This window comes from Toxoplasma gondii, chromosome XI, assembly GCF_000006565.2.
Source record: "Toxoplasma gondii ME49 chromosome XI, whole genome shotgun sequence".
NCBI lineage: Eukaryota > Apicomplexa > Conoidasida > Eucoccidiorida > Sarcocystidae > Toxoplasma > Toxoplasma gondii.
In genome coordinates, this window is record NC_031479.1 from 786,370 (window position 1) to 810,591 (window position 24,222).

Consider the following 24,222-nt stretch of genomic DNA (forward strand, 5'->3'; position numbering starts at 1 on the left):
TCGTTTCTTCTGTTCTGTGTCGTCTGTAGGGGTTTCTCTGCATGCGCTCCTCATCCCCAATAAAAACCGACGGCGCTGCGCGGCCGCCAAGCGACTCTCAAACACGACGCCGGTATGCGTGTGTTTCTGAAGTTACGCCTATCTTTCTTGGCATTTTGGTTTCGCATCTACCTCAGATCTCGGCCCTGTTGAAGCAAAAAGTGTCCTTTTCCTGCGGGTCGGCGTTTCCGCAGACCGAGAATAGCCCTCAGCCCCTCGTGGTCGTGTACCTTGTTCCACAACCGCCTGTTGAGTCTCGATTGCGCGAGGCCCCCCTCAGCAGAAGGTAAGCGGCTCTCCTCTCCAACGAGACAAAGGGGCGAAAACTATTTTTGCTCAGTCGCTCGCTATTCTGTGGAGAGGTCTGTCTGGAAGCAAGAGCTCTGTAGCCAGCACACAGACTTCCCAAGTGTCCCTGATCTGGTTGTACCGGCGCTTGGACTCTGTTGTCTCGGCCCCTTTTCTACGCGCACTTTCATCGCATCTTTGAGTGAGTGAGTCTTTTTCATGCCTCCACCTATTAGCCGCGAAAACGAAGTGTTTGCTGGTGAGAGTGTTGCTGTGAAGCCCCGATTTCGCTCGTTCGTAGCCTCCACGGCTACCACGCGCACAAACATACAGGTCGCTCTCAGCGTGCCGCACGCGGGTACGCACATACAACATACATGCTCCTGTGTGTCCGTCTCGAGGGGTCGACTGTTCTCAGAGAGCCTGCTGCCGTTGGGTGACACTTTTTTTCGTGTCTCGCGGTCGTTTTTTTTCGTTCTCGTTTCTCGAGTCTCCTCCACTTTCCCCCCGTCGTCTCTCTTCTCCCATTTCGTCTTTTTCGGTCGCTGCACCCTCTCACAATGGCGCTCTCAGCCGCTGGCGTCGGCCGGCAGGTTCTCTCTGCCGCCGCGCGTCTGTCTTGTTCCACTTCTTCTGCCCCTCTACGCGCGACGATTTCTTCTGTCACAGCTGCTTCCGCCACGTCTTCCTCTCTGCTTCCCTCCCTTTTGTGTGCCACTCACCGCGCGACCGGCGCGACCTCGCCTTCCCACCAGCGCGAGCAGCGCCGGTTCCTGAACCTGCACGAGTACCAAAGCATGAGAATCATGAAGGAGTTCCACATTACCACGCCCAAGTTCGCCGTCGCTTCAACAGCGAAGGAGGCCGAGCAGGAAGCCGCGACTTTCCTGTCCGAGTCGCCGAGCGGCGACGGGGAGCCCGTGGACTTTGTCGTCAAGGCGCAGGTCTTGGCTGGCGGCAGGGGCCTCGGCTTCTTCAGAGAGAACGGGTACCAGGGCGGCGTCCAGGTCTGTGAGAGTCCCCGCGAGGTCGGCATCGTTGCGGAAAAAATGCTCGGGAAAACGCTCGTCACCAAGCAAACAGGAAAGGAAGGCAAGCTGTGCAACAAAGTCCTCGTCACAGAGCGATTCTTCATCCGGAAAGAAAAATACGTCGCCATCCTCATGGACCGCGGCGCCGGAGGTCCTATCCTCATTGGAAGGTGTGTGATCGAGCGCCGTTGACAGCTGTCAGTGTGGAACCACTTAAGAAAAGATGACTCTGGAGGGAACTCGACACACGAACGAGAGGCGGTCGACGTGCGAAGTCGCAGCGCTGCACTTTGACACTGCAGACCGCACCTCCCGACGATTCAAGGTGTCTCCTTCCCGTAAAAAGTCTGCCGAACATGACCGTGTGCTTTCATAGGCTGGAGAAACAGAAGCAGAGGCTGGTGTAAAGAGAAGACACTCCTGGGATCTGAGGTTCGTTGCCACAGACTGAGATTGTTTCCCCCACAGCGGTCGGCAGAAAAGAAAGGGGGGCGAATCCACGAAGGAGAGGAGCACCCGCTCTTGACGTTGCAGGAAGTGGATTCGAAATCCGTCGGTGGTATGAGAGACTCGTGTGCACTTTGAGACTGTCCCGACCTTTGTCTTCAGCGCTCGAGGAGGCACCAGCATCGAGGATATCGCCCACAACTACCCGGAGTCCATTCACAAAATGCCGATCGACATCAACCAAGGTACACTGGAGACAAAGCTCCTCTGCCGTTGCTGCCCCTGGCCTGAGGGAGCGGGAGAGGGAATGCGTCGATTCCTTTCTGCTAGTGATCTTGCAAAAACCAGGAAACCGTGACGTACATCTTTCGATTTCTCCGCCAGAACCGCACACTTTCGTGTTAAGAGGAAGTTGCTGGCGTGAACACGAATTCTAACTCAACTCCCTATCCAGACTTGCCACTGAACCTTGCGTCTTGCCCGGGTTGGTAGATTCGTCCACCAACGTCAATATATCTATCTGTGTCTATCTCTATCCCTATATATGTATAGTGTGTGCTGTTTTCTAGCTGTTGTCAGTGCATCGTTGCTAGAGGCATTGACTGTAACTCGAAGATATGTAAAACTGTTACGGTGCCACCTGTAAGAGACGAGATAGAATGTAGTACAGAGACTCGTTTAAATGCGGGACACGGGAAAAGTGCAGGTTGCAACGGCGCATGTGCAGTCTTCAGTGGCAAGACGATTGCCGAAGAACCTTCCTCTTTACATGCTCCACTGTTCCATTCGGGAAGGACGTCCACGGGCAGGAGTTGCTGTTCCCAGCGCGTCCCCGCATCCGGGAGTGTCGGCTTCTTCTCGCTTTTCTGGTTCAGGAATCTCTGAGCCGCGTTTGAGGGAGTTTGCGGAGTTGCTGGGCTTTTCTGGAGACCGGCTGGAGGCGGCGTGCCAGTGCATCCGTGGGCTGTACGAGCTGTTCAGGAGCAAGGACTGCACGCAGATTGAAGTGAATCCTCTGGTGGAGACGCACGACGGCCGCGTGTTGGTGTGCGACGCGAAACTCAACTTCGACGACAACGCGGGTTTCCGACAGAAAGACATTTTCTCTCAACGCGATTACTCCCAAGAAGACCCGCGAGAGGTGGCGGCCGACGCCGCAGATCTGAACTATATCGGCCTCGAGGGGAGCATCGGGTGTATGGTCAACGGCGCCGGTCTCGCCATGGCCACCATGGACATCATCCACCTTCACGGAGGCTCTCCCGCGAACTTTCTCGATGTCGGCGGCGGGGCCGACCAACACCAGATCATCGAGGCCTTGAAAATCATCCAGCAGGACAAGCGAGCGAACTGCGTCCTCGTCAACATCTTTGGCGGCATCATGCGATGCGATGTCATTGCCAAGGGCCTCGTCGCCGCCGCGAAGGAAGTCGGATTCGACAAGCCAGTCGTGGTGAGTTCCGCGACACCGAGCCGCGCATCAAATGGCGGAGTTGTTCACCTTTGGGCAGGAAACGAACGGGGCTCAAGCCGAGAGTGGCGAGTAGTTTTCTTGGGGAAACTAGAGGAAGCTTCTGCGCTCATCACGCTGTGTAGCTACATTGGGGGTGTCCACCTGTGTGCGGGTGCTGGCTGTCGAGTATGTGTTGTCACGGGGTATCTCGAGGGGTTGTAGGAAGAATAAAAATACAATGAGGTTTGCGTCGTATTCGCAGAGGCCTTCAAAATCTAAACCAGTCGTCCGTCTCGTGATGTTTACTCTCAGAATGCTCTTGAAAAGAATCCTGTGTGAAAAGATTACTCCCAGGACGATGGTACTAATCATACGAGCACCTGAGTCGTCGTTGTCTCTCACTGTTAATACGAGTGGTAACAGTAGTCCACGTGTGACGCGTCCGTCAGGCTCACCGTTACGCAAGTGCAGAGGAAAACTGGCGCACAGCGTCCAAGGTGATGGTGGTTTTTCGAAAACGGTTTCGTTCTACGTGGTCGCGGAATGTCGGAATTCGAATTGTATATACCGTGGAGAGTTCTCCTGAGAATCAGCGTCGAGTTTGGACCGAAGTCACCGATGTGTTCTGGCACGGTGATTTGTGTTTCAACTGTTTCAGCTTCGACTTGAAGGCACGAACAAGGAAGCAGCTAAGGAAGTTCTGAAAGACGTTCTCACGGACCCGGCGTACTCGGCGCTCCAGCTCCTACAGGAGGATGACTTCGACAAAGCGGCGCAGCTTGCGGTGAAAGTGGCAAGCGTTGTGGATGCGGCAGCAAAGGCGAACCTGAAGGTTCACATTTCGGCGCCGTAAATAGAAATATTGCGATGTCTGCTGTCGCCGATGGCTGCAGCAAGTCCGCACGCCGACTGGATCCGGAGCTGACGATGCTCGAAGAGTGCCGGCTGTGGACTACGAATGAGGTAGTTGTCTGAGACACTTTCGCTGCTTGTTCAAACATTTGGCGAGCGATCCTGAATCTGGAAAATTGACAGGCGGTGGTAGGTCATCCCGGGAAACTGTGGCGCGGGGCAGCTGCTGTGTATGTACGGGCGGGTCGGAGTGAGCGAGGTTCCTGAAGTGGCCAGTCTTGTCAGGAAGGAGAATTTTTTCCAGGAAAGATGTGTGTCACGTATTCGACGTAGGTCCTTCAAATACCATCAGCGCGCCACGTCCACTTGTTTCTCTGTACACGGGCATGTTGAAGCCGGAACGAAGGCATTCATGTCGAAAGCGTGCACTCAGGTACCGCGTGTCGTAGATGCGCGGGGTACATCGCCAGCAGTTGTATGGGCTTTCGCTTGCAGAATTTGAATTTGCCTGTCGTTGAACCTGCGTCTCGATTTCTTTCAAACGCTCTGGTAGCCCGTTGTACTAATTCATTAAATGACGACCAGTCAGATCTTGTCAGAACAACTTGCCATTGCCTATAGAGCAAGAAAGCCCACGCATTTGGTTTAGGCTGAAGTGCAGTGCAGGGTACCCGGGTTGAGGGATTCCAGTACACGGGCGTCACTCAGCAGTGAAGCCCGACTCGTGCTGAGGAGAGTGTGCTCTGTGGGGTTTCCCAGAGTTCCACGACACGGTCTGACGGATCTGAGAAATCGTAGTCAAAAGCAAAGCGCTCCCCGCTGCAAGTGCAGGACGTCCAGTTAAGAAACCGGTGAGGCAACCAGCTAAAGCCATAGATAGTTTAGTGCATTTGAAAACGTGGGTATCAGCTGTTGTAGCCTGCTTGAGAGTGTTTGTCCGCAAGTCCGTTAGGCCACACGCGAATGCAGCGTGGGCACTGTCGGTTTTTGAGAACAACACTGGCATCCCAGCGAGTGTGATCAGGGCGTCGTAGTGGTCACACCCTGTTTCAGGAGAATCGTCTCGCCGTCGTCTACAGTTGCTACACACTTATACGCAGTGATACATTATTTAGGTCTGTTTTTTGTTTGTGCATCTGAACGGACTCAACGGCAATGCACTTGAAACGGGCGTTGAATGATGGGTAGCCTCGAATTAAACGAGGAGCAAACAAGGACTTTCCCATGGCAGAGCTGTCGCTACTTCATGACCGGGAGAACTGCAAAACGTTCGATGAACGCGAAACTGAACGACAGCAACTCTATCGGGCAAGCGACGAAACCAGTGCCGCTTGCAGTTCAAACATAACAGCATTAGCCCCTCCTTTCGATCGATAACATGAAGCATCGCGCTTTTTCGCAGAGTACGCTAAGGGATAAGCTGCGGTTCGATGACCCTTCCGTGAATGGCCTTTTCTCCTAGCGTTGAAAAATGTACATCTTCACACTGTCATAGGCGGAGAGGCGTACACCCTCTCTACCACCGTTACTGGTTCACAATCAACGGGAAAAGGTATTTCACAGCGAGAACCGCTTGATGTCCTCTCCATTCGCATCGTGTCACAGTGAAATTGCCAACAAAGTTGGCGTCACCTCCCAGACGCAAGCCACGAAACAACGTCCGGTCCATCAAGGGAGTGACCCGTTTGTTGACATTTGCAACCGCACTGCGACAACTTCGACAGAAACTTGACAATGCCCTCGACTCGGTTGCAAGAGGTGCCCTTTCAGCCCGCGTTGTCACTGGCTCGTCTGTCAGACGATGACTCGTCATTGAGTGTATTTTGTGGCCTGCCATTCACAACTCCTGATGCTGGTGCTCCGCCGGGGATTTCTGTTCTCTTTGACGCGTCCGGGGCAAATAGCAGTGCCTGCGTCAGGAGCCCACGGCGCGCTTCCAGAAGTTCTCGTGGTGCATTAGGGGAAAGCGCAAGCAGCGTACTATCGAGATGAAAAAGCTTATCAATCCCTCTAGCCGCTGTCACCCTAGCTTCGCGAACCTGCCGGTCGTCCGTCTGCAGTGACATTGCGATGAGGGACTTGAGACATGTTGCCACAAGGGGAAGGCCGTCTCTAAAAATCCGATATAGACGTTGTGTTTCATGTTTCAGAAGAGCATCCGACACATCACCCGAGAAAATAAGGAAACCCTTTCTAAAGTTGTAAAACTGCTCTGTGATGAACCTGGAGTAGCCCTCCAAAACAGGCAGAGCAGTATAGCCGTTCAGCACATACTGAATACGGAGGAGAATATCTCCAGAAGCAACCCCTGTGCCGACCAACTCTTGAGCCCTGTAGTATTTGTTGATGAAGCGCTGTGCCGCATCAGTGCTCTCGGCCACTCCCCACACGAAGGCGCGTTGATGTTTGTTCAAAGATGATACATATTGGCAGAAAAAATGTACCCCAGTACCCAGCATGTTTATTTTATCGACAAGAGCGTCGAGCGATGCCACATCATCTGACGTGAGGACTCTATACTTTGCAACGATACCTTCTGCGAATGGTGCATTTCGGACTCTCCAAAGAAGAGTAGCCACTGGATTGCGACCCTTCAACGAGGCACCACCGAAAATTGTGGAAGTGACTCTCTGCGGACCACTACTAACCAGAAGAGTGACGACGCCGATTAAGACAGTAAAGCGTCCTACGTAACGTGAGATTCCGACCTTCATCTCTCTGGGACGACGGACACAAACACTGAGGCACCTCAGGGCTACCCTGCCAATTGTTCTTCAAGTTTCGGGACTTGCACTCCACAAAGAAAAGGGCTCCGTTCCAATCCGTTTAGGGTTTAAACGGCGTGACCGGTTAAAAAAACAGGCACCGCAAACAGGACATCCATAAAGCAGAATGTCAAGAGTGGGTCGAGTTTTTTTGATGCATGAAAATATGAATGATAAAGGCTAGTTAGTTGCACACTTACCACTAAACTGTATCGTTTTGATTAAAGAAGGTACTCCATGTAAATTATCGGAACCACTTGCAATCTCCCGCACGTCCCATTCTTGTGACATCGGGAACGGCAGCCGCAACCTGCGTCTCTGTAGGGCTGTACTGCCTCGACAGCACCAGTTCGCTCACTCGACACTTGTTCATGGGCCGTTTCCTTCGGCGTTTTCCATGTTAGTTTCTGTTGTCCTCGCTGTCAGACTGAAGCACTACTGGCGAAGACCTCGAGGCAATTACCGGGACTGGCGACTTGTGGGTTCGTTTTCACACCCTCTCGCGGCAGGTGCCTAACGAGACGCATGCTCTCAAGAGACAGCGGTGACCGCGAGCACCTATGGTACATCATCGTTCGTACTGGAGTAGAAGAAGAAAGGCCACAGCTCGAACAAGCGCACATCGCCCACGAGCTGCGGCAAGAGGAAGTCGTACTGACTGGCAACAACTCAGGGGCTTAATGTTTGCCTCGCCTTTGTGGACAACAGACACACAGTGACAGCGGAGTTGAAGTGCTCGAGCCCATGTGCGGCTGTTTTGGGGGGAGAAGGTCCGGCGAGTCACTGGTGACAATGACACCGTCCACGCCGCGCTTGCTACCAATTAGTGGCATGCCGGGATATCATTTCTCTACGCTGAACAACGGGAGCAGTTGTGGCATCCCTTCACCATGGTACGGCTGGCCTGTGGCTGTTGCAAAGACTTCTACATCGTTGAAAGACGAGACATGCACCGTTAAAGTGATTGATGGTGTTCGAACCGTAGGTACTCCAGCCTGTGGTGGGATTAGGCGCAGATGCGCCGTAGGCAGTAACAGTGCTTTGCAGCACACCGGTGCCTTAATATGTCCTGCTCTTGCTGCGTCCATCATGCAGAAGTAACACCGTGAACAGCCGGATGAGTGCCATCAGTGAAATCTCCCTTGCACACTTCTAAGCATGCGGTGAGAAGGGCGCGTTGCTAGAAACGTGCCTCGTGAGTCGTTACAGAGAAGAAGTGGAAGAGGCAGATGGCAACCTTTCGGGACAGCTTCAAAAAGTCATCACAAAGGCTCAGGAAAAATTACTCTGACATTCGCCCACCACACAATCACTCTTCAGGCACGGTGACCCTGGGCGAATGGAAAAACGATTTCATCGAGTTCACCTCATGAAAATGCATACATTAATGCGTACATATATGAGCAAGTAGATGCCTATGTTTAAGAACCAGTATGGGTACCCACATACTTGCATGTGTATGCATACGAAGCCAAACATGGATTATCACTCATAAATGTATACACATTAAGTCTAGTCAAATTGTATGTACCTGTCCCATGCACAATACCCGCACAAATGTAAATACATGTATATTCGTCAGAACCGAACACGACGACACTTCGAATCACTGGATCATGTAGACTTCTCAAAAAAACGGTGTGCAATAGAAGAGAACGGGTCAGTCCGTCTTCTGGAAGATGACAGTAACTGTGGAGGATGAGAACGGGGAAAGGACGCCAGGATGGTACCACAAGCAGGTTTGTTCAGCTGCGGGAAAGGTTTATTCTTCAGTGTGCTTTACACTTTCTTTCGGAGACAGAAAACCGCTCGAATGCCAGACCCACAGGGGTTGTAACGAGGGAACTGTTTAACCGAACCCATTGCATACGGCTCCTCTTCAGTTGCAGCTACATTGGTCACCTGCGTCCTTGGCGGGCTGCGGCACAGAAAACCGATTTGCCAGGGCGGAAGATAAACGCAAGCCGGCTTCGGTCGCGCGCCGATGCAAACGGAGGAAGGCTAAGCAAAACTCCAATCACGAACTTTACCCCAGATTAGTACGCTTCCTCTTCTCTACGGTGTAACGCCTTTCACGTCAGCGCACAAGTGGAAAATAAAGAAACCACACACTTCGAGCCCGTTTCTTCGTCCGCGGGCCCCAATGGCGCAATCGCTAGCGGATCTTCTTTATTTCGGTGTCTCGACGTTGCCGGGAATTGCCCGTGTCGACTCTTTCCCCCGTGGATGAGGAAACCCGGGGGAGCATTTCATTCAGTAGCTTCCACCAGGCCGCAATACCCTGACTTTGATACTCGTCTTCACCCGTTCAAAACATGACCCAAAATATCACGCTCCCTTCTTTATCGAAGAGAAAATTAGAGCTCCTACACCAACCATGACGGCGCTGACGAGGCCCATTTGTGTCACCTGGAGGACAACGCCTCCCAGCTCTCCATCGTCGCGCCTCCTGTTCCGCTCTTTGCCCGCCCTTGTTGTTTCTTCCTCGTCCGGCCAAGTTAATCCCGTGTCCCCATGTTGCCTTTCTAACTGCCGTTGAAGTACCTTGGCCTGCTTTTCGCGCTGATCCCGCTGAACTAGCTCGATTTGCTGTTGAATTCGTCTGATCTGCATCTCTATTTGCCGAATCTCTTGCTGCATCAGTTTCTGTTCCGAGCAATCACTCGCTTGCTGAAATAGTTTTCTCTCTCCCACGGCTTTTACGATTCCCGCGTTGCTGCTTCCGCCCTCAGGATCGAGGCTGTCGCCATTCTCTCTCGTTTCGTCTCCCTCCCTGCCTGCTCCACGAGGAACTTCCGACGTACCTCCGCTCTCCGTTCTACTCCTATCACCTTTCTCCCGTTCGCTGCTCCTCTCAAGACGTCTACACCCCGTCTGTCCTCCTACCATATGAGTCACGACGCCTTGCCGTAGCGTGCGTCGGTGCACCTCCGTTAAAAGAAGGCGAAGTTGATCAAGTCGATGAAGTGCAGGAGCTTGATGCTGTTGCCACGCGGCCAAGGCATTCTTTTTGTTGAGCTGCTGTGCTTCCTCGCGCGACCAGAAGAGCTTATAAAAGGGCGAAAAACACTTTTCTTTGGCCACATCCAGTAGCAACAAAGCGCTGCCTTCCACAAGTAACAAACGGAGGAAGGCAGGTGAGGAGGGCGGGACGCCTTCGAATCGCGGGTAACCGTATCTGCTGTCTTGCTGTACGAAACTAGAACCACAGTCCAGCAAGAGTGGGAACGCTAAGGCAGACCGATGGACCGATGCTACCCAGCCTGAGGAGGCACCGAGAGACTCGAGAGACGAAACTGCAGACCCGGCCTGCACAAGTGGTTGAGAATAGGATGGCTCTGGGACCACCACCGGGTGGACATGCGACAAAGTGCCTTGCCGGGAGCACGGGCTCTCAACGGGAGTATTTCTTGAGGATCCTCTACAGAAAAGTGAATCTGAGTCCTTCATTGAGAATGCCTTCCCTGTTGGCACAGGCATACCACTTCCCCGTCCTCGTGGACATAGTCTGTTTTGTCGCTCCGCAGGCGTGCATCCACTGCAACCTATCTGTGTTTCCCCTAGAGTTTTCATTCCTTCTTGGGTGTCCAGCTCTAGCGTCTCGTTCGCGGCAACTGCACTAAAAGGAAAAGAAAGTGGACTATTTTGCGCATGCAGGACTGGGGCACCGACGGTCTCTGAAGAAGCAGTGGGATTCTTTTCGTGCGAGTCGTCAGATCCGCCGCTGCCTCCGTCACTACTTTGCTGCCTTCTGTCGGACTGTGTCTGACTGTGTTCTCCGCTGTTCCGCTCCTCATTGCGTGTTTCGTCATGAAGAATGTCGTGAGACAACTGACAGATTGACGCCTCACATACACATTCATGTTCTTCACATGCTTCTCTGTGGCGTTCATCCCGAGCACCCGCGTCACTTGGCTCCGTGGCACCAGATGTCTGATGCAGATGTCGGTTTCCACCCGTCGGAAGAGACGCCCCCGGAGATACCGTTCTCTCGTCCACTCCAGAGCGTATTCCCACCCATGGTAGCTGAAGAATCGGGTCTACGCATGTAGATTTTATGTCGCGCGTTTCAAGATTCGGGTACGCAGTCGAACTCACAGGTTCGGTACCACAGACCTGCACGTTTACTTGGGTCGCTTGGGAAGCAGGACGGAGAAGGTGTCCAGGCGACGGACAGTTTCCGTTCACCGGTGTTTGAAAAGTAAACTTCACCGAGGCACTTGGAGCAGCCGCCGCTCCCTCGCCAAACAGCCACTCGTGTGGGGGACTGATGCCTGCACCCGTCAGTTCCACGTGGAACCTCTCTCGGCTGGAAAAAAGTAAAAAGCCGCACACAAAACGAGAGCATAAAGCAACACGACGCCGCCACGTAGAGCATGGATGCACCTGAATTTGCTGTGAAGCACATACGTGTTTCTCGAACCAGAGTGCAGTCCTCGGATAAACGGTTGCTGCGCAAAACTATGGACACCGCCAGAACACCTCGAGGTTCCAGGCAATACGAAAATAGATTTGAGTTTCTACAGAATGGTAATGCCTCAGGAACACTACAAGCACGTCACCAAAATCAGGACACAGTATAGACCCTGGAACAAAATGTGTACCCAGCAACCTCTCCACACAGTGTTTCATAATGCTGCCAATCTGTCCTGAAAAGCTTACTCAAAGCTAAAGGGTAATAAGTGAATGCGGGCAACGTTGTAGCGTGAATGGTTCCGTGTCTCAAGCAATCGCTATTTTTTCCCGCAGTGTTCTCAGTTTCGAATGAGATTCAAACAATTGATGAACTTCGTTTGCCAGGTGGCTGCAGTCTGCTTCTGCAAACAACGTGAACCTCCAACGAAATGCATTCCTGCCATTTGTTCGCCCGTTAACATGGGAACCTACTAGCGTCCGAGAAGCGAGACGTCAACGGTGTCGCTCATAGCGAGGATCGGGAAGACACAGCAGAGCTTTCTCAACCGACGGAGAATCAGGAGTCTTTGCGGCGTCAAGGCTCCTTCGCATGGTCTCAACAGCCACAAAACGACGTGAATCTGAAACCAAGACAATGAACCGAGGGTAGTGATGCGAAACATGAACGAACGACTTCATTGCGTCTTCCTGCATTCGCTAAAATGCATTTGAATCAATTCTGACAGTAGTGCGTAAGACTACACTCGGTGGTGCTGGTTTGTGACGGATTCGTACCCGGTCATCGATGCACTGCCCAAGTTGCTTCTTTCTATCCAGGTGGTCCAGGAGCTTAAGCTCGCAGTATGGGATGGCCAACAGCTCGTGTGACGCCTCTGTCACTGCCACTGAGAAAACGTCAGGGCGTAGGAGGAAACTACAAATCGCCGACACCATTCCACGTCGAGACCAAGTAAAAGATCGAGACATACTGAGCAAGAAAGCCAATAAAACTCTCTGAATCTAGGGCGCAGGAACCCAAACGCGGACAAGATGGCAACTCAACTTCTCTGGAGACACCACAACTGCCCTGAAACAAAAGTGCCACTTATGACCGTGAGATCGTCATTTCTTTTCCCTTGAACCATGTAACATCATTGTGTGAATGACGATATCACCATGTTTCCTCCCGCCGATTCTGTCTACGCACAATCTACACGGTGCAGATCCCTCGGTATTCGTTGAGCGCAAAGAATGTACATGGAAACGTGAATCACTCGGCAGTGTTGTTACCTTCGAACAACGGGCGACACTCTCCGAGCTGAAAGACAACTTCCTCGCCACAGCAAACAGACCGCGACGAGACGCGGTGCCACTGAAGAACGCACAACCCACAAACAGACGGGACACTACAGAGTAAATCTACTCACAAGGGGAGTGCAGGTTCACACAAGATGACACCTTTCCCAGCCACCGCCCCAAACTGGTCGAACAATACAGGGAAAAGAAACAGCGGAGTGCAAACAAGACAGACACGAGATGGAAATCCAAGAAAGACCGAAGTTTTACAGCTCACGATGTGACCTTCACGACAGAAGAAGCTATGTGCGGAATTCGTAGAAGCCTGAAAATCACCATGTCGAGCCGAAATGTGTGATAGCCTTCTTGGGGACTGCATTGGGACGCGAGGCTCCTCGATTCCCACGGTGTTTCGAAAACTTGAATATGCATACATTGGAAAACATCTCGTTGAGAAGAGTCGTCTTTCCTGATTGTCCTTCTCCAGTCAGGAGAATATTGAAGCGGTGTGTTTTGCCAAGAAAACGTCTCTTGCACTGTTTCTCCAGCTTTACCTGGACCTGCGACACAAGGTACCACACGTAGGTTTTTCTTGTGTCTCAACCAAGAATTGTCAATACAGCGTTTATGCGGAAAATGAAAGAGACGCCAGCGTGTTGCCGTCTCGAAGTCTTTCACCACTCAGTTCCCCCCTTATTTCGACACGGAAAAATCGAATCCAACTGCTGCACACATTCGTGTACACCGCTACGGCACCATTGGGCAACCGGCGGTCACGCATGCCGCACTACGCTGTACGTTTTTCCACACACGCTCACACGTATTCCCACAGCATTCCTGGCCACTTCGCATGTGAGTGCGAATATGTGAGGGATCATTTCCTAAATTCCCCAGCGTCGAGAGGTGAACGAGATCGAAACCACAGTTGCGGCCTTTTCCTTCGGCGGTTCTTGTCCATCGATCAAAGTTCCCCGCGTTCCTGCTGGCATGCTGCGATTACCTGTCGAAGAAGGGTAGTACGAATAGATCGGTTTGTTGCACCGTTTCCGTCTTCCCGGTTGCTCTCGCATTCCTGAACTTCGCTCAGAATGGTGCTGACGCTGGAAAAGTCGTTGAGTGCAATGTTGCGGGCCACCTGAAACACACATTCAGCAATGGTCTCTAATTTCAGCACCGCTGTGTGTGTGTGTGTACACAGGCACATTTGCATGCCTGTCCTGCGACAGCGAAGCCGCAGAGATATCGACAGTAGCCCGAATTCGAACTGTCAACCCGTATCTGTATCGGCGTTGCATTCGTTTGTCCACGTTCTGAAAACTCGACCAAACTCCTCACGAATCACTATCGTGCGAGGTGTCCATCAAGGTGGAAATCACTGCACAGCATTAAAAGAAGCTTCATTACGGCTTTGCAGCGGAGGCATTTGCTTTTAGCTCATTCAGCAGCATTCTTCACACCCTCACGACATCATTCTCTCTATCCTTCCCTCATATGCTTTCTGGTCCTAAGTTGGCTAGGTGAACGAATCACGTTTCAATAATACAGTCAGTTGAATCTCCTCTGATTCCCTTGAGAGGAGGCTTCTCCCTAGAATTTGGATCACCTCTACCAAGCTTTGCATGCGACACGTTTTCCACTCTGTAACCTCAAACCCTTCCCCTTTTCCTATCCCCCCCTTCCTTCTCGGCTGCGCTCGCTACACACCTAGTCGCCGTCCAAGCCACCTCTGAAACTCACCGGTTCTCCACAGTAGAATCCGCGAGTCAGGCCCACCAGGCCGGTGACGGGACAAGATCCCGAGGAAAAGGGTTCTGTCATTTGTCCGGAAGACCCGTCGCCGCCTACCCCGTCTGGAACGACGCCTCTCAGGCCTGGCTGAAGGACGGGGCAGACTTCGCTTTTGTCGCAAGATACCAGAGTCCTCCCACCGGCACTCCGTCCACTGGCGCCGGCCTCAGCCTCTGCAAGTGGCCCAGCTGACCGGTTCACTTGAGGGAGGGAACCAATCTCGCGCGATAGAAGCAGCTGCAGAACGCTCGTAGGTCGGCATTCGGTGCCAACGAAGAGCGGGTGCGGGCCCAACACACCTGCTTGGGCTCCCCATCGAGAAAAAGATGGGAAGGTTGAGGCGGTGGCTGCGATGCTAGAGGGAACGGCGCGGGGTGTAGGATGAAGATTGCGGCCTTTGGGGTCGAGGGGTTGTACGTCTGTCTGAGTTGCACAGACACTGCCCGCTGAGTTGGCGTCGTCGCTGGTGCCGACAGCGACCTCTCGAACATTGCGGGGCGCGTGGGAACCCGCAGAACTCATGCTTCTGCCCCGTCGAGACACCTCACGCAAAGGGAAAGGACTGCCAAACCGAGAAGCATCTCTGGGAGTTCCAGGTTCGCGACGAGGCGAATTTTCCGCCTGCTGCTGCAGTCGCTCTTCCCAAAGAAGGACAGCGGTCTGGACAAGTCCGCTGGCATGGCCCTGCGAACCTGCCGCCAGGTTGCTCGAGTGCTTGTCACGGACAGAACTGAGAGAGGCGCGTCTCTGCAATCCTTCGTCTTCGCCGCCATCTGCAGACGACGAAGGTGAGAGAAAGCAAGGAGGCGCCGAATGTGAAACCAGCGTCTGAGTGAGGCCATGGCCTGCTGTATTCCTTTGGGGAATCGCATGTCCACTGCCAGAAAATGCTCTCGTGTCTCGACGCCCCTGCTCGCGAGCAACCGTTCCAGCTTCCTTCCGCTTTTGTCGTACTGTATCTTCGTTTGCGTGGCGATCTTGAGCCTGCTCGATTGCGCTCCGAAAACTCAGGTCGGGAATTGCTTCCCCGTAAAGTGCGGGGTTACCAGCTGTCCAGACACGCTCAGCTTCCGTGCCTGGCAGATCTAATTCTTCAGTGCGCCTCCTGGGGTGAGTCCGAGTCAATTCTTCCTCACTGAATCTCGGCTCAGAGTATCCCTCTTCCTCCGTTCGGGTCGGAGACAGCGCCTGCCATGAGCCATGCACTGTTTCCTCTCCGTGTTCCTCGACCCCGCTTCTCACTAGGCCACGATTTTCCGGGCTACTGTGAGGCACCCAGGACGCGTGTGCCCCCGCTCCCTCGTTGCCTGTATTCGAATGCCTGTCACCTTGACTATCAGGTCTCTCGACTTCCACTCCGGAAAAAGACGCAGACGCTTCCGAGACAGACTGCCTCGGAAGAGGAAAGAAACGAAAACCATTTTCGCTCGTACCTCGTGACTCTGGGCGAAGCTGAGAGTGCGTCGCCGGGGGCTCGACTACGTAGCAGGAGTCCCCCATTCCGCTGTGCAGACACTGCCGCCGGGAGGAGTCTTCAGGAGTCGACAGAAACGGTCGCCTGCTCCCCTCCCCTCTGGAAGAGGATCGAGCAACAGATGAAACAAGAGGTTCTCCCTGAGGAGTTACGGGGTGGTGGGAACGGGGCCGTAGGCTCGAAGAACCACTGGGCGAGACTCGCGCGCCTTCCCCGCTTGCAACCCAGGCAGCGCTCCCAGTTCCTCCGACACTGCGTTCGACAACGCAGAAGTCGCCTCCCTCTGAGTTCGATAGAGTTGCCCCCAACGAAGGAGACAAAGTCACGTGAGAAGCCTTCTGAAGGGCCTGGCCTGCCTCGGGCACTCGCGTACACGCATCGGAGTGAAAAGAAATCGCCACAGAGTGGGACGTAACATTTGAAATGTCCTGCTTTGCAGGATGGAGCAGCGAAGAAGGAAGCAGGATTCTTCCAGAGGAACCTGATGAAGCGGCGAGGGATTCAACTGTCGGGCACGGTCCCTCTGAATGGGGGTGAAGATGCGGTGAACTGCAGAATCCGTCTCCTTTGGATGCGCTGGAGGGGAACGGACTTCCAAATGCACGCACATAACCCGCCTGCTCTGCCTTCCCTTGTCTTGCAGGAGACCCAGACCGCAGCTGATCGACAGCCGGCTCCTCGGTGTCACTGGGGCTCTCGTTGCTGTCTGCATCTGGCTCCGAGTGGCCATGAGACAGTGGCGGTGAACTGGCATTTGAATCCAAGCCGCTGACAGAGGGAACACTGCCCACCGAGCTCACCCAGCACATGCCCCGGTTGTCTTCACCGCTCGCCTCAACTCCGCCTTCGTCCTCGCCTAGAGACGAAGCTCTCGAATTCTCTCTCACCACACCCGGGGTTCCTCTGTGGTTGCCTGACGGCACAGACACGCCTCCTCTGCAGGATGGAGAAACCGGAGAGTTCACAGATTTTTCTGGGGCTGGGTCCTCGGAGGAAGCTCGAAGGTCCACAACAGGAGGCTCTGAAGATGGAAGCGCTGGCGGAGGCCTCGTCGGAGCAGCAGGCAGCCGCCGGGTTCGCCAGAAAACAGGAAACATCTCACGGAATATTTGAATGAGACTAGAACTTGATTCAATATAGTACGTGCAACTAACAAAAGTTATATTTGCAGATATCTGACGTCAGGATGAGAAATGGCACTAGGCGGGCTGAGTATGTTTGCAGTGGTTGTTCCCTATTAAACCCTATGGCTGCCTGGAACCGTCTCGATCTCACTCGAATTCTACACTCAATAGCTTCATTCCGTTAGGTCAAAGGCGGAATACACACGACGACCGGTAAGCGCTGACACGGCGCAACTGAATGTGGAAGGCCGCCTGATGGTCAGGATCGGCTGGAAAAAAAAGTAAATAGAAGCGGGGAGGAGAGTACGGCTTTGAGGGCAGAGAAATGCAGGTTTTCTCTGAAGCAGCAGCCTGGGCGACTGAAAGGATGAGAAATTGGCGACGCGCACATCAACTCGGGACTGGGAACACGAGACCACATATGCACGACCTGACAGACACTGTACTGTGGAATGGTGCTCAAGCTGTCAGCAGAGGACGCAAAATATTTATCGAATCGGACCGAGACGTTGACTTACTAAACACAAACTCGACACATGCAGAGAAGCGTAGAAGCGCTCCAGAGTGTCACAGATTGGGAACATGCTCCTTACGAAACCGCCTTTGTTAGCGAATGCAGCATGAGATGCACTTCTTTGCCGCTAAAACAGCGACATGTGGGCAGTGAATTTCTTTTTGGCTACAGAGGACACACGATGCAGCGTGCGTGTCACACGCAAGTGAAAACCAACGTGAACGCGGTAGAAGACAAACCGAGAAAAAGCTGCCAAAAACGCTCATTGGCTGTCGGTCGACGGCTAGACGAGCTGCAGCGGAAGGGGATAGCTCGAACGAGATCACAGGTCAGTAAAACGCATTCTAACTGGCAGCACCGAAGGAAAACAGACCGCTCTATCAAAAACTGACTACACGGGATAAATAGGAAGGCAAATTCTGGCAGGTGAGTCGCAAAGTGCGTCCGTAAATGGCGGGTCCGTATCTCGTTTTCGAGAGACTGACCGACAGCTGGGCAACCTCCTTGAGACGCGCTGGTGCGTAATGCGAGTGTGAAACGTTGCCTGGCAAGCACACGAGCAACGGTGTGAAACACGATGGTGAGGGTACCTTGTTAAGCGCCTTCCTGATCGAAACTCAATTACACATAGGGGAAAAAGCCTTTTTTGCCCCAAAAGAATGGGGGTGCAGTTGCCGCGATATCAAGTCCTAAGCAGCTACCACTGCCGGCGACAGCGGCCTCCAGTTCCACTTTGTTGGGGCTGTTGTGGCGAAAACAAGGCACGAACTTAAATTTAACGAACTTTTCAGAATGGTCAGGGATCCCACAAGACGTGAGGGATCCCCTTCTTTCTGCTGCCACTTTGTTCGGCTTTGTCTAAGCATTCCATGCTTCGTACGGACACATGGTACACGCTCAAATACGCAAGAAGGCGTGAAGCACTGTCGGAGACTTCCCATGACTTTCTATGTCGCCGGGCCCCTCACTTTCGGACCCGCCAGGCGGGACAAACATGTCAAGTTTTACGAGGAGGAAACTTCTGAGACGAAACTAAACAGTGAATTAAAGTAATTTAGAATTTCTGGATGTGGAACCGTCGTCTAACGACTTCCTTCGGCTAATATTTCGGCCTGCCAGTTTCTGATACAAAGTTCTGCCATGCGCCGCAACTACAGACGCGGCCAGAAGTCTTCAACAAATAATCCTTTTTTGTGCCTGCTGATACACAGACTTTCGATTGTGTGAATTCATGGGAGGACGCCGTGAGCATTCGCTACATCTGGACCGGAAATGTCGCGCTAATCATGCAAACAGTAAGCGCATTTGGGGGAAAGCGTAGCTGCTGGAGAAGATGGGCATGCATCGAAGTGAATGCTACTTTCCCGGGGTAAAGCTTCTTCCATTCGTGTCCAGCGGAAGAGTAGCCTACCCCATCGAAGTGCAAGACTGCAGGTTGCATAAAACGCTGTCCTCCAGTAAAAGCGTCTTTCATGATTCTCCGTTACAGCAACATGCCCTCTGTTCTGATGTCCATCTGTGATTTCTGGATTTTTGCCGGCATGTGCATGCGTGCTGCGGTGTTCTGCCGATTCATCAACTCTAACCGCCGAAACGGCGCTGCATTCTTTCTTACAACACAGTTACCGGTCGCTTAAGGATTATTTCTTTACCTTGTTTTTCAATGGGTTGAACAGAAAGGGAAACCAGCGTCGCCTCTCCGTTGGATTGTGTTTTATCCGTCGTTTCCTCTGTCAACGAGCATTGCCAGGGGCTTATTTTCGCTGGCAGGTGTTTCGAGTCAAAAAACGCCAAGAAGTCCTTTTTATGAGTTTTCAGGAGCCAGTCTTCCACCCTTATCTGACAGAAACTACAGAGGGGGAAATCTTGGGGATTATTTTCCTTTGGCTTTCCTTCTATGCGAATCTGTCCAGTCGCCCCTCTCAACCGCTCTCCCCTGTATCTTTGCGGCCCCGTCTGCGGATCTGCTTCCTCCTTGTTTGCTTCCGCAACTATTACACTGTCACAACAAATGTTTTCGGACCCCTGGTAGGACTGTATATAAGGGACAACTCATTCCCTGTCTATCATTGATAAGTGTGCACATACAATCACCAGAATTACAGTGTTCACGCTCCTGGATTCACCATCAAGGATTCCCTGGCGCTTCATAACAACTCTGTCTTTCACCTTCCAAATATGTTGCATATCAACGTGGGAGCATGCAAACTCGTCTCCAACACACCGTTCGATCTTTGTCTCGCCTTTCTCCAATTGCACTTACCTCACCGTTTCTACGTCATTCTCTGATTCAGTCAGTCGATGCATATCCCCCCTTTCCTGCCTTGTTTCAACAACCGCGTCCATGTCGAAGATTTCAACTTCAATGTCTCTTTCTCGCCCTCCCCTATCCGTGGTGTCTTTTCTCTGTGTTCACTGCATGCGGCAGGTGACTGTCTCTTCAGCTACGCTCGGCAGGACGCCTCGTCTCTTCCTCTCCTTTCGACAACCCAGAAGAGCGGAGGTGCCTCATCGACCCGCGAAAGTCTCCCCTAAAGGCGCAACAGTTGCCTCTCCAGACCCAAAATGGAGCCGAAAAGGAAAACGCCTTTGCCGTCCTCCTCGAAGGGAGACCGAGAGGCAGAGTGTCGCGACGACGTGGAATGCGACAGCGGATCAGAGACGGGTGCGCTGTCTCCTGACGCTTCTTTCTTATCATTCTTTGAGAAGCGGAAGCGACGGAAATGCGGATCTGGCGATGGCGCAGAAGTGGGGACAGACAGTGAATCCTACCAAGCTGCAGAGGCTTCAGCTTCCGACGCAGAAACGACCAGAAAAAAGGCTGCAAAACGGAGAGAACCGCAAGCTGCTTCCAAAGAGACAAGCGACTTGTCTAAAGGTGAAGTGGAACTCCATCTTATCAGTGGCTTCGTTAAAACAGTAACGATGGCATTTGCACAGTTCAGTCTTGCGTTGTTGACGCCAGTTAACAAATTCGACGTTCGCGTTTTCTTTTCTGTTTACATCAAGCTCAGTACGCATGTCTCCCGAACAACTGGCACATGCGGAAGCGTGTTGATAGGGTTGTTCCGCGCATCCGTTGCATGCAGATATTTATCAATCCGTAAGCGTGCGCCTCCGGCCCTCTCGAAATGCTCGTATTCAGAGATCAGGTTTTCGAAAAACACTCCAGATAAACGGCGTGGGTCCGTCCTCGCAACTTCGTACCGATTTACCGCTCAGACAAATGCATTCATACGGATCCAGGAATGTGTACACCATATTGTAGCATGCATGTATACACACGCACACATATGTACATGCGCATATATGTTGGGATGTTTGGATGGCCGTGCATGCAAACTCTGTATTTCGGCCCTTCACTCTCTGCTGTGTGGTTTCACAGCCTTCCAGGATATTATGAGTCGGTCTCTGCCCCAGCCGGCCAGTCCCAGTGAGAGCCGGCAACGCTCGAGTTCCAAGCAACGAGCAAAGTCTGACGCGTGTAGCTCGGCCTCCGCAGCGTCGCCTGAGACCGTCCCGGTCCTTGCCGGAAGACCAGGAATCTTTGAGCAGCTGAAGAAAGAGAAGGAGGAGGAGCGATTGAGGCGCCGGCTGCTTGCGGTGCGTGCTTCAAGGCAAATTGCCCTAGTTCACTTTTGCACCCGAAACTGTGTCCCAGTCTTGATTCGCGAGATCGACTCGGCGCTGCTAGCTGTACACACACCAGAAACCCAGTGCTCTCGCCCGCCGAGCAAAGACTTGCCGACAGCAGATCAGGGGCAAATGCGTTTTAAGCTCCACAACGAGAGTTCCTCTTTCCTTGAAGCTCTGTTGCGCACCCAACAGGGTCGCAAAACAGGTCGTTTCTTCCGATATGTGTGTATTTCGAAGTTGGGATTGAACAAAGAACTGGTTTTCTTGCTTTTCCTGTCCCTCACCCAACTTAGGCACGCCGGAAGCAACGGGAGGCCTCTCACGTGAAACCCTGTGCCGCGGACAGAGAGTTCGAGAAGTCGCTTCGGAAAATCGCGAGCAAAGGCGGTAGGAATGAAGCGGCCGATAGAAAGACTGGGGGACGAAGGGGGGTATGGTCCTGCATGCAGCATTCCGCAGAGTGTCGATGGATCTGTCTCACAGGGTCAGGGACTCACACGGCGAAGAAGAAAGTCTTAAGGGAAGCCGGGCTTCTTGTGCGAGCACCAGCTTTCTGAAACAAAGGAACAGTTCCCCCGTATTTATGCAGAGACGGCGGGAAGTGTATTTCTATTCAGGACTTTTCCAGAAAGGTCTACCTTCTCGAATATACGCTGACTGCCAGCGATACTGCGGAGACCCATCGGTACACGCGCGGAGTGTTGGAGTGTCTCTGCAGCGCCATCGTACCGAAAAAGAGAGTTCTGGAAGAGTACTTCCCCGATGAGACTTGCCGTTGTTTTTCCTTTTCTCTGGTTCGTTTGCCACCAAAATCATTCTATTCAGATATTTGTTAACGCTGAGAGTTTGTTGTTATTTACTTTCTGTCCCAGTGGTCCGCTTTTTCAACGTCTTGATGAAGTTCCGGCGAGAACAGGCCGAACGTGAAAGCGACGAGGCCCAGCTGAAACGTCAGAGGAAGCGCGATGCCTTCACTCGGAGACAGAAAGGCAGGAATATGAATCAAGGTACGGTTCGAACTTCACCTCTGAGAATTCACCCGAGGCCAACAGGTTGACCGCTGTTTTCATACAACATTCTACCCTAGCTGGAGATGCGCGTTCTCGAGTTGTGTCTTTCGCTCAGTGTTGCGGACGCGCGCGTACGGCCGATTTGTTTTTTGTTTCGGGAGGAAATCAGGCGCTGACAAGAGCTGCTGACAGAAGCCGAAGACAGTTCCTGAAAGCGAGCCGAGTCTAGGCTGCGTCGACGGGCGGGTCTCGGTCACCTTTCCTTTTTGCGCCGTGACTTTTCCGCTTCTGGAAGTGTCAATCCCGTGTCGTTATGTGGCACGTATGTCTCCTGGAAACACCACATTCGTCTCGCCTTTGCGAGTTTGCCCTCGCGTTTCATCTGGATCTAGGGGCGGTTCCGCGAGTCTAGACACACAAGTTGTGGAGCGATGTCTGGCAGTGTCTCTCAACGAGCCTTGTGTTTCTGGAACAGTCTTCTCCGCATTCATCCCCTGTCGCAAAGTGGAAGCGAGTTTTTGAAAGGTCCTCTCGAGGGTTCTGGAGTCCCTAGCAAATATAACACAGTGTCGATATGGGTAGGTTCGTGGATTCCTCCTGAGCCTGCTCTCCGAGCACGCAGGTGCGCATGTTTAACTACTGGCGAGACACCCTTTCTTCACTAGCCTACGGACCATTCGCACTCAAATAGCACCGATTTAGACAGTGGCAATTACAGTACAAAATTTAGCTTTGATCTCTGTGCGTTGAGCGCAAGTTCTTCGACTTCATAGTTCGGGACCCCGACGTGTGCCCTCAGCTACCTCCTGGCTCGCAGGTGTTTACTGGAAATCTATGGTTTACAATTTATCGCTATCGATCGGCGTTTCTTGAAGAGGCGCTTTGGAACAACAAGGCTTGTACCCGGAGTCTTGTTACTTTCTGCACAGTTGTCGATCATGTATGTTTGAGCGAGGCCTCTGGCCGCAGCGATGGAGGCCGAGCAGCCTACTGGGGTGCTGGTGTACTGGAGAAACAACAACCGTGGTTATCTGCATCGATTGCACTACATACCTCATGCTATACTATTGCATGTTTCCGTTTCGAAGTGTCTGTTGATCGTTCCTGCGACAGCGGCAAATGACCCGTCAAACTCGATTGTCACGGTTTTTTGCTTTTGTGCAGGCGATACAAGGAAGACGCAGAATTTCATGAAGATGCTCAAGTCGGAGGAGTAAACGCCAGAAGGACACCCTGCGTGGACACACTAAACATTTTAATTTTTTATGGCGCATGTCGAGAGGCAGTCCCGCCTTTTGCTGGTGGAACTGAAAGATCTTCATTATATCAGTGTCCAGGCTCTGGCTAGCTCCTATGAGTGGAGTGGCACCGAACTCTGTCGAACGTTTTGCAGCGCAATGCTTTCCACTTGCTTCTTCCGCAAAAGTCAAAGCTGGCAACAGGGCTCGGTGGTTACTTCGGACTTTGACAGACTCGAAAACGGGGGGTGGGGGAGGCAAACGGTCTCTCTCATGTCGTGGTGGTTCCGTCTGTTGCGCGATTCGACTTGATTTGTAGACAGGGGACTTCCATGCGCAACAGATGAAATCCTTTCGTTATGACACATAAATTGGGCACGATGCGAGGTGCAGACACGGTGTAACTGTTGTGGCTGCTTCGTGAGAAACATGATGTTCAGGTGACTAGCTCTAGACGACGTGTCATCATACGTTGCGCTAACACACGAGAACTTGGATCCGGTAAACAAAGATATTCGAGACTCGAAGCAGAAGTCCAATTCGAAGTATAAACTCCCCATAGAATTGTTGCTTGTACAAAACTAGGAATCCGAGTCAACGATGTGGAAAGGGGAGTCTAGCTTCAGTTATTTTCTGATTGGTCTTGCGTGCCTAGTGGCTTATGATTCTTGCCAGTGGGAGCAGATTTTCCTGGGTATCCAATCCAGTGCTCTGCCTTGGACACTGAAACGAACCCGTAGCTCAGGCCTGCATTATTTTACTCATTTAATTAGTATTAGATTTCATATTTTGTACCAACCGATCTGCAGTCGTGATGTTTTCTGTTCAGCACCTACTCGGAAAAAATCCTAGCAGCACCTTCTCTGTGATGG

The 24,222-nt window shown here is 52.5% G+C and overlaps 4 protein-coding genes across 4 annotated transcripts; 2 read left to right on the forward strand and 2 right to left on the reverse strand.

Moving 5' to 3' along the window:
• The first annotated feature begins 108 nt into the window (after nt 1-108).
• TGME49_309752 (succinate-Coenzyme A ligase, beta subunit, putative) lies at nt 109-7,957 on the forward strand. Its single transcript, XM_002364181.2, has 4 exons — nt 109-1,528; nt 1,968-2,050; nt 2,681-3,258; nt 3,917-7,957. The coding sequence occupies exons 1-4, from the start codon at nt 888-890 to the stop codon at nt 4,109-4,111; spliced, it is 1,497 nt and encodes a 498-aa protein (XP_002364222.1). The 5' UTR covers nt 109-887; the 3' UTR covers nt 4,112-7,957.
• Nucleotides 4,735-7,957, reverse strand: TGME49_309760 (hypothetical protein). Its single transcript, XM_002364182.2, has one exon. It carries the CDS (start codon nt 6,822-6,824, stop codon nt 5,877-5,879), a length of 948 nt encoding a protein of 315 aa, XP_002364223.1. The 5' UTR covers nt 6,825-7,957; the 3' UTR covers nt 4,735-5,876.
• Nucleotides 7,958-8,113: 156 nt separating this feature from the next.
• TGME49_309770 (hypothetical protein) lies at nt 8,114-18,424 on the reverse strand. Its single transcript, XM_018782585.1, has 7 exons — nt 14,304-18,424; nt 13,567-13,701; nt 13,001-13,126; nt 12,561-12,642; nt 12,066-12,175; nt 11,763-11,911; nt 8,114-11,184 (listed from the first exon to the last, which is right to left on the reverse strand). The coding sequence occupies exons 1-7, from the start codon at nt 16,923-16,925 to the stop codon at nt 9,204-9,206; spliced, it is 5,205 nt and encodes a 1,734-aa protein (XP_018635608.1). The 5' UTR covers nt 16,926-18,424; the 3' UTR covers nt 8,114-9,203.
• A 318-nt stretch (nt 18,425-18,742) lies between these two features.
• Nucleotides 18,743-23,871, forward strand: TGME49_309780 (hypothetical protein). Its single transcript, XM_018782586.1, has 6 exons — nt 18,743-19,494; nt 19,895-20,344; nt 20,852-21,069; nt 21,396-21,489; nt 21,975-22,109; nt 23,277-23,871. Exons 2-6 carry the CDS (start codon nt 20,032-20,034, stop codon nt 23,327-23,329), a joined length of 813 nt encoding a protein of 270 aa, XP_018635607.1. The 5' UTR covers nt 18,743-19,494; nt 19,895-20,031; the 3' UTR covers nt 23,330-23,871.
• The last annotated feature ends 351 nt before the right edge of the window (nt 23,872-24,222 follow it).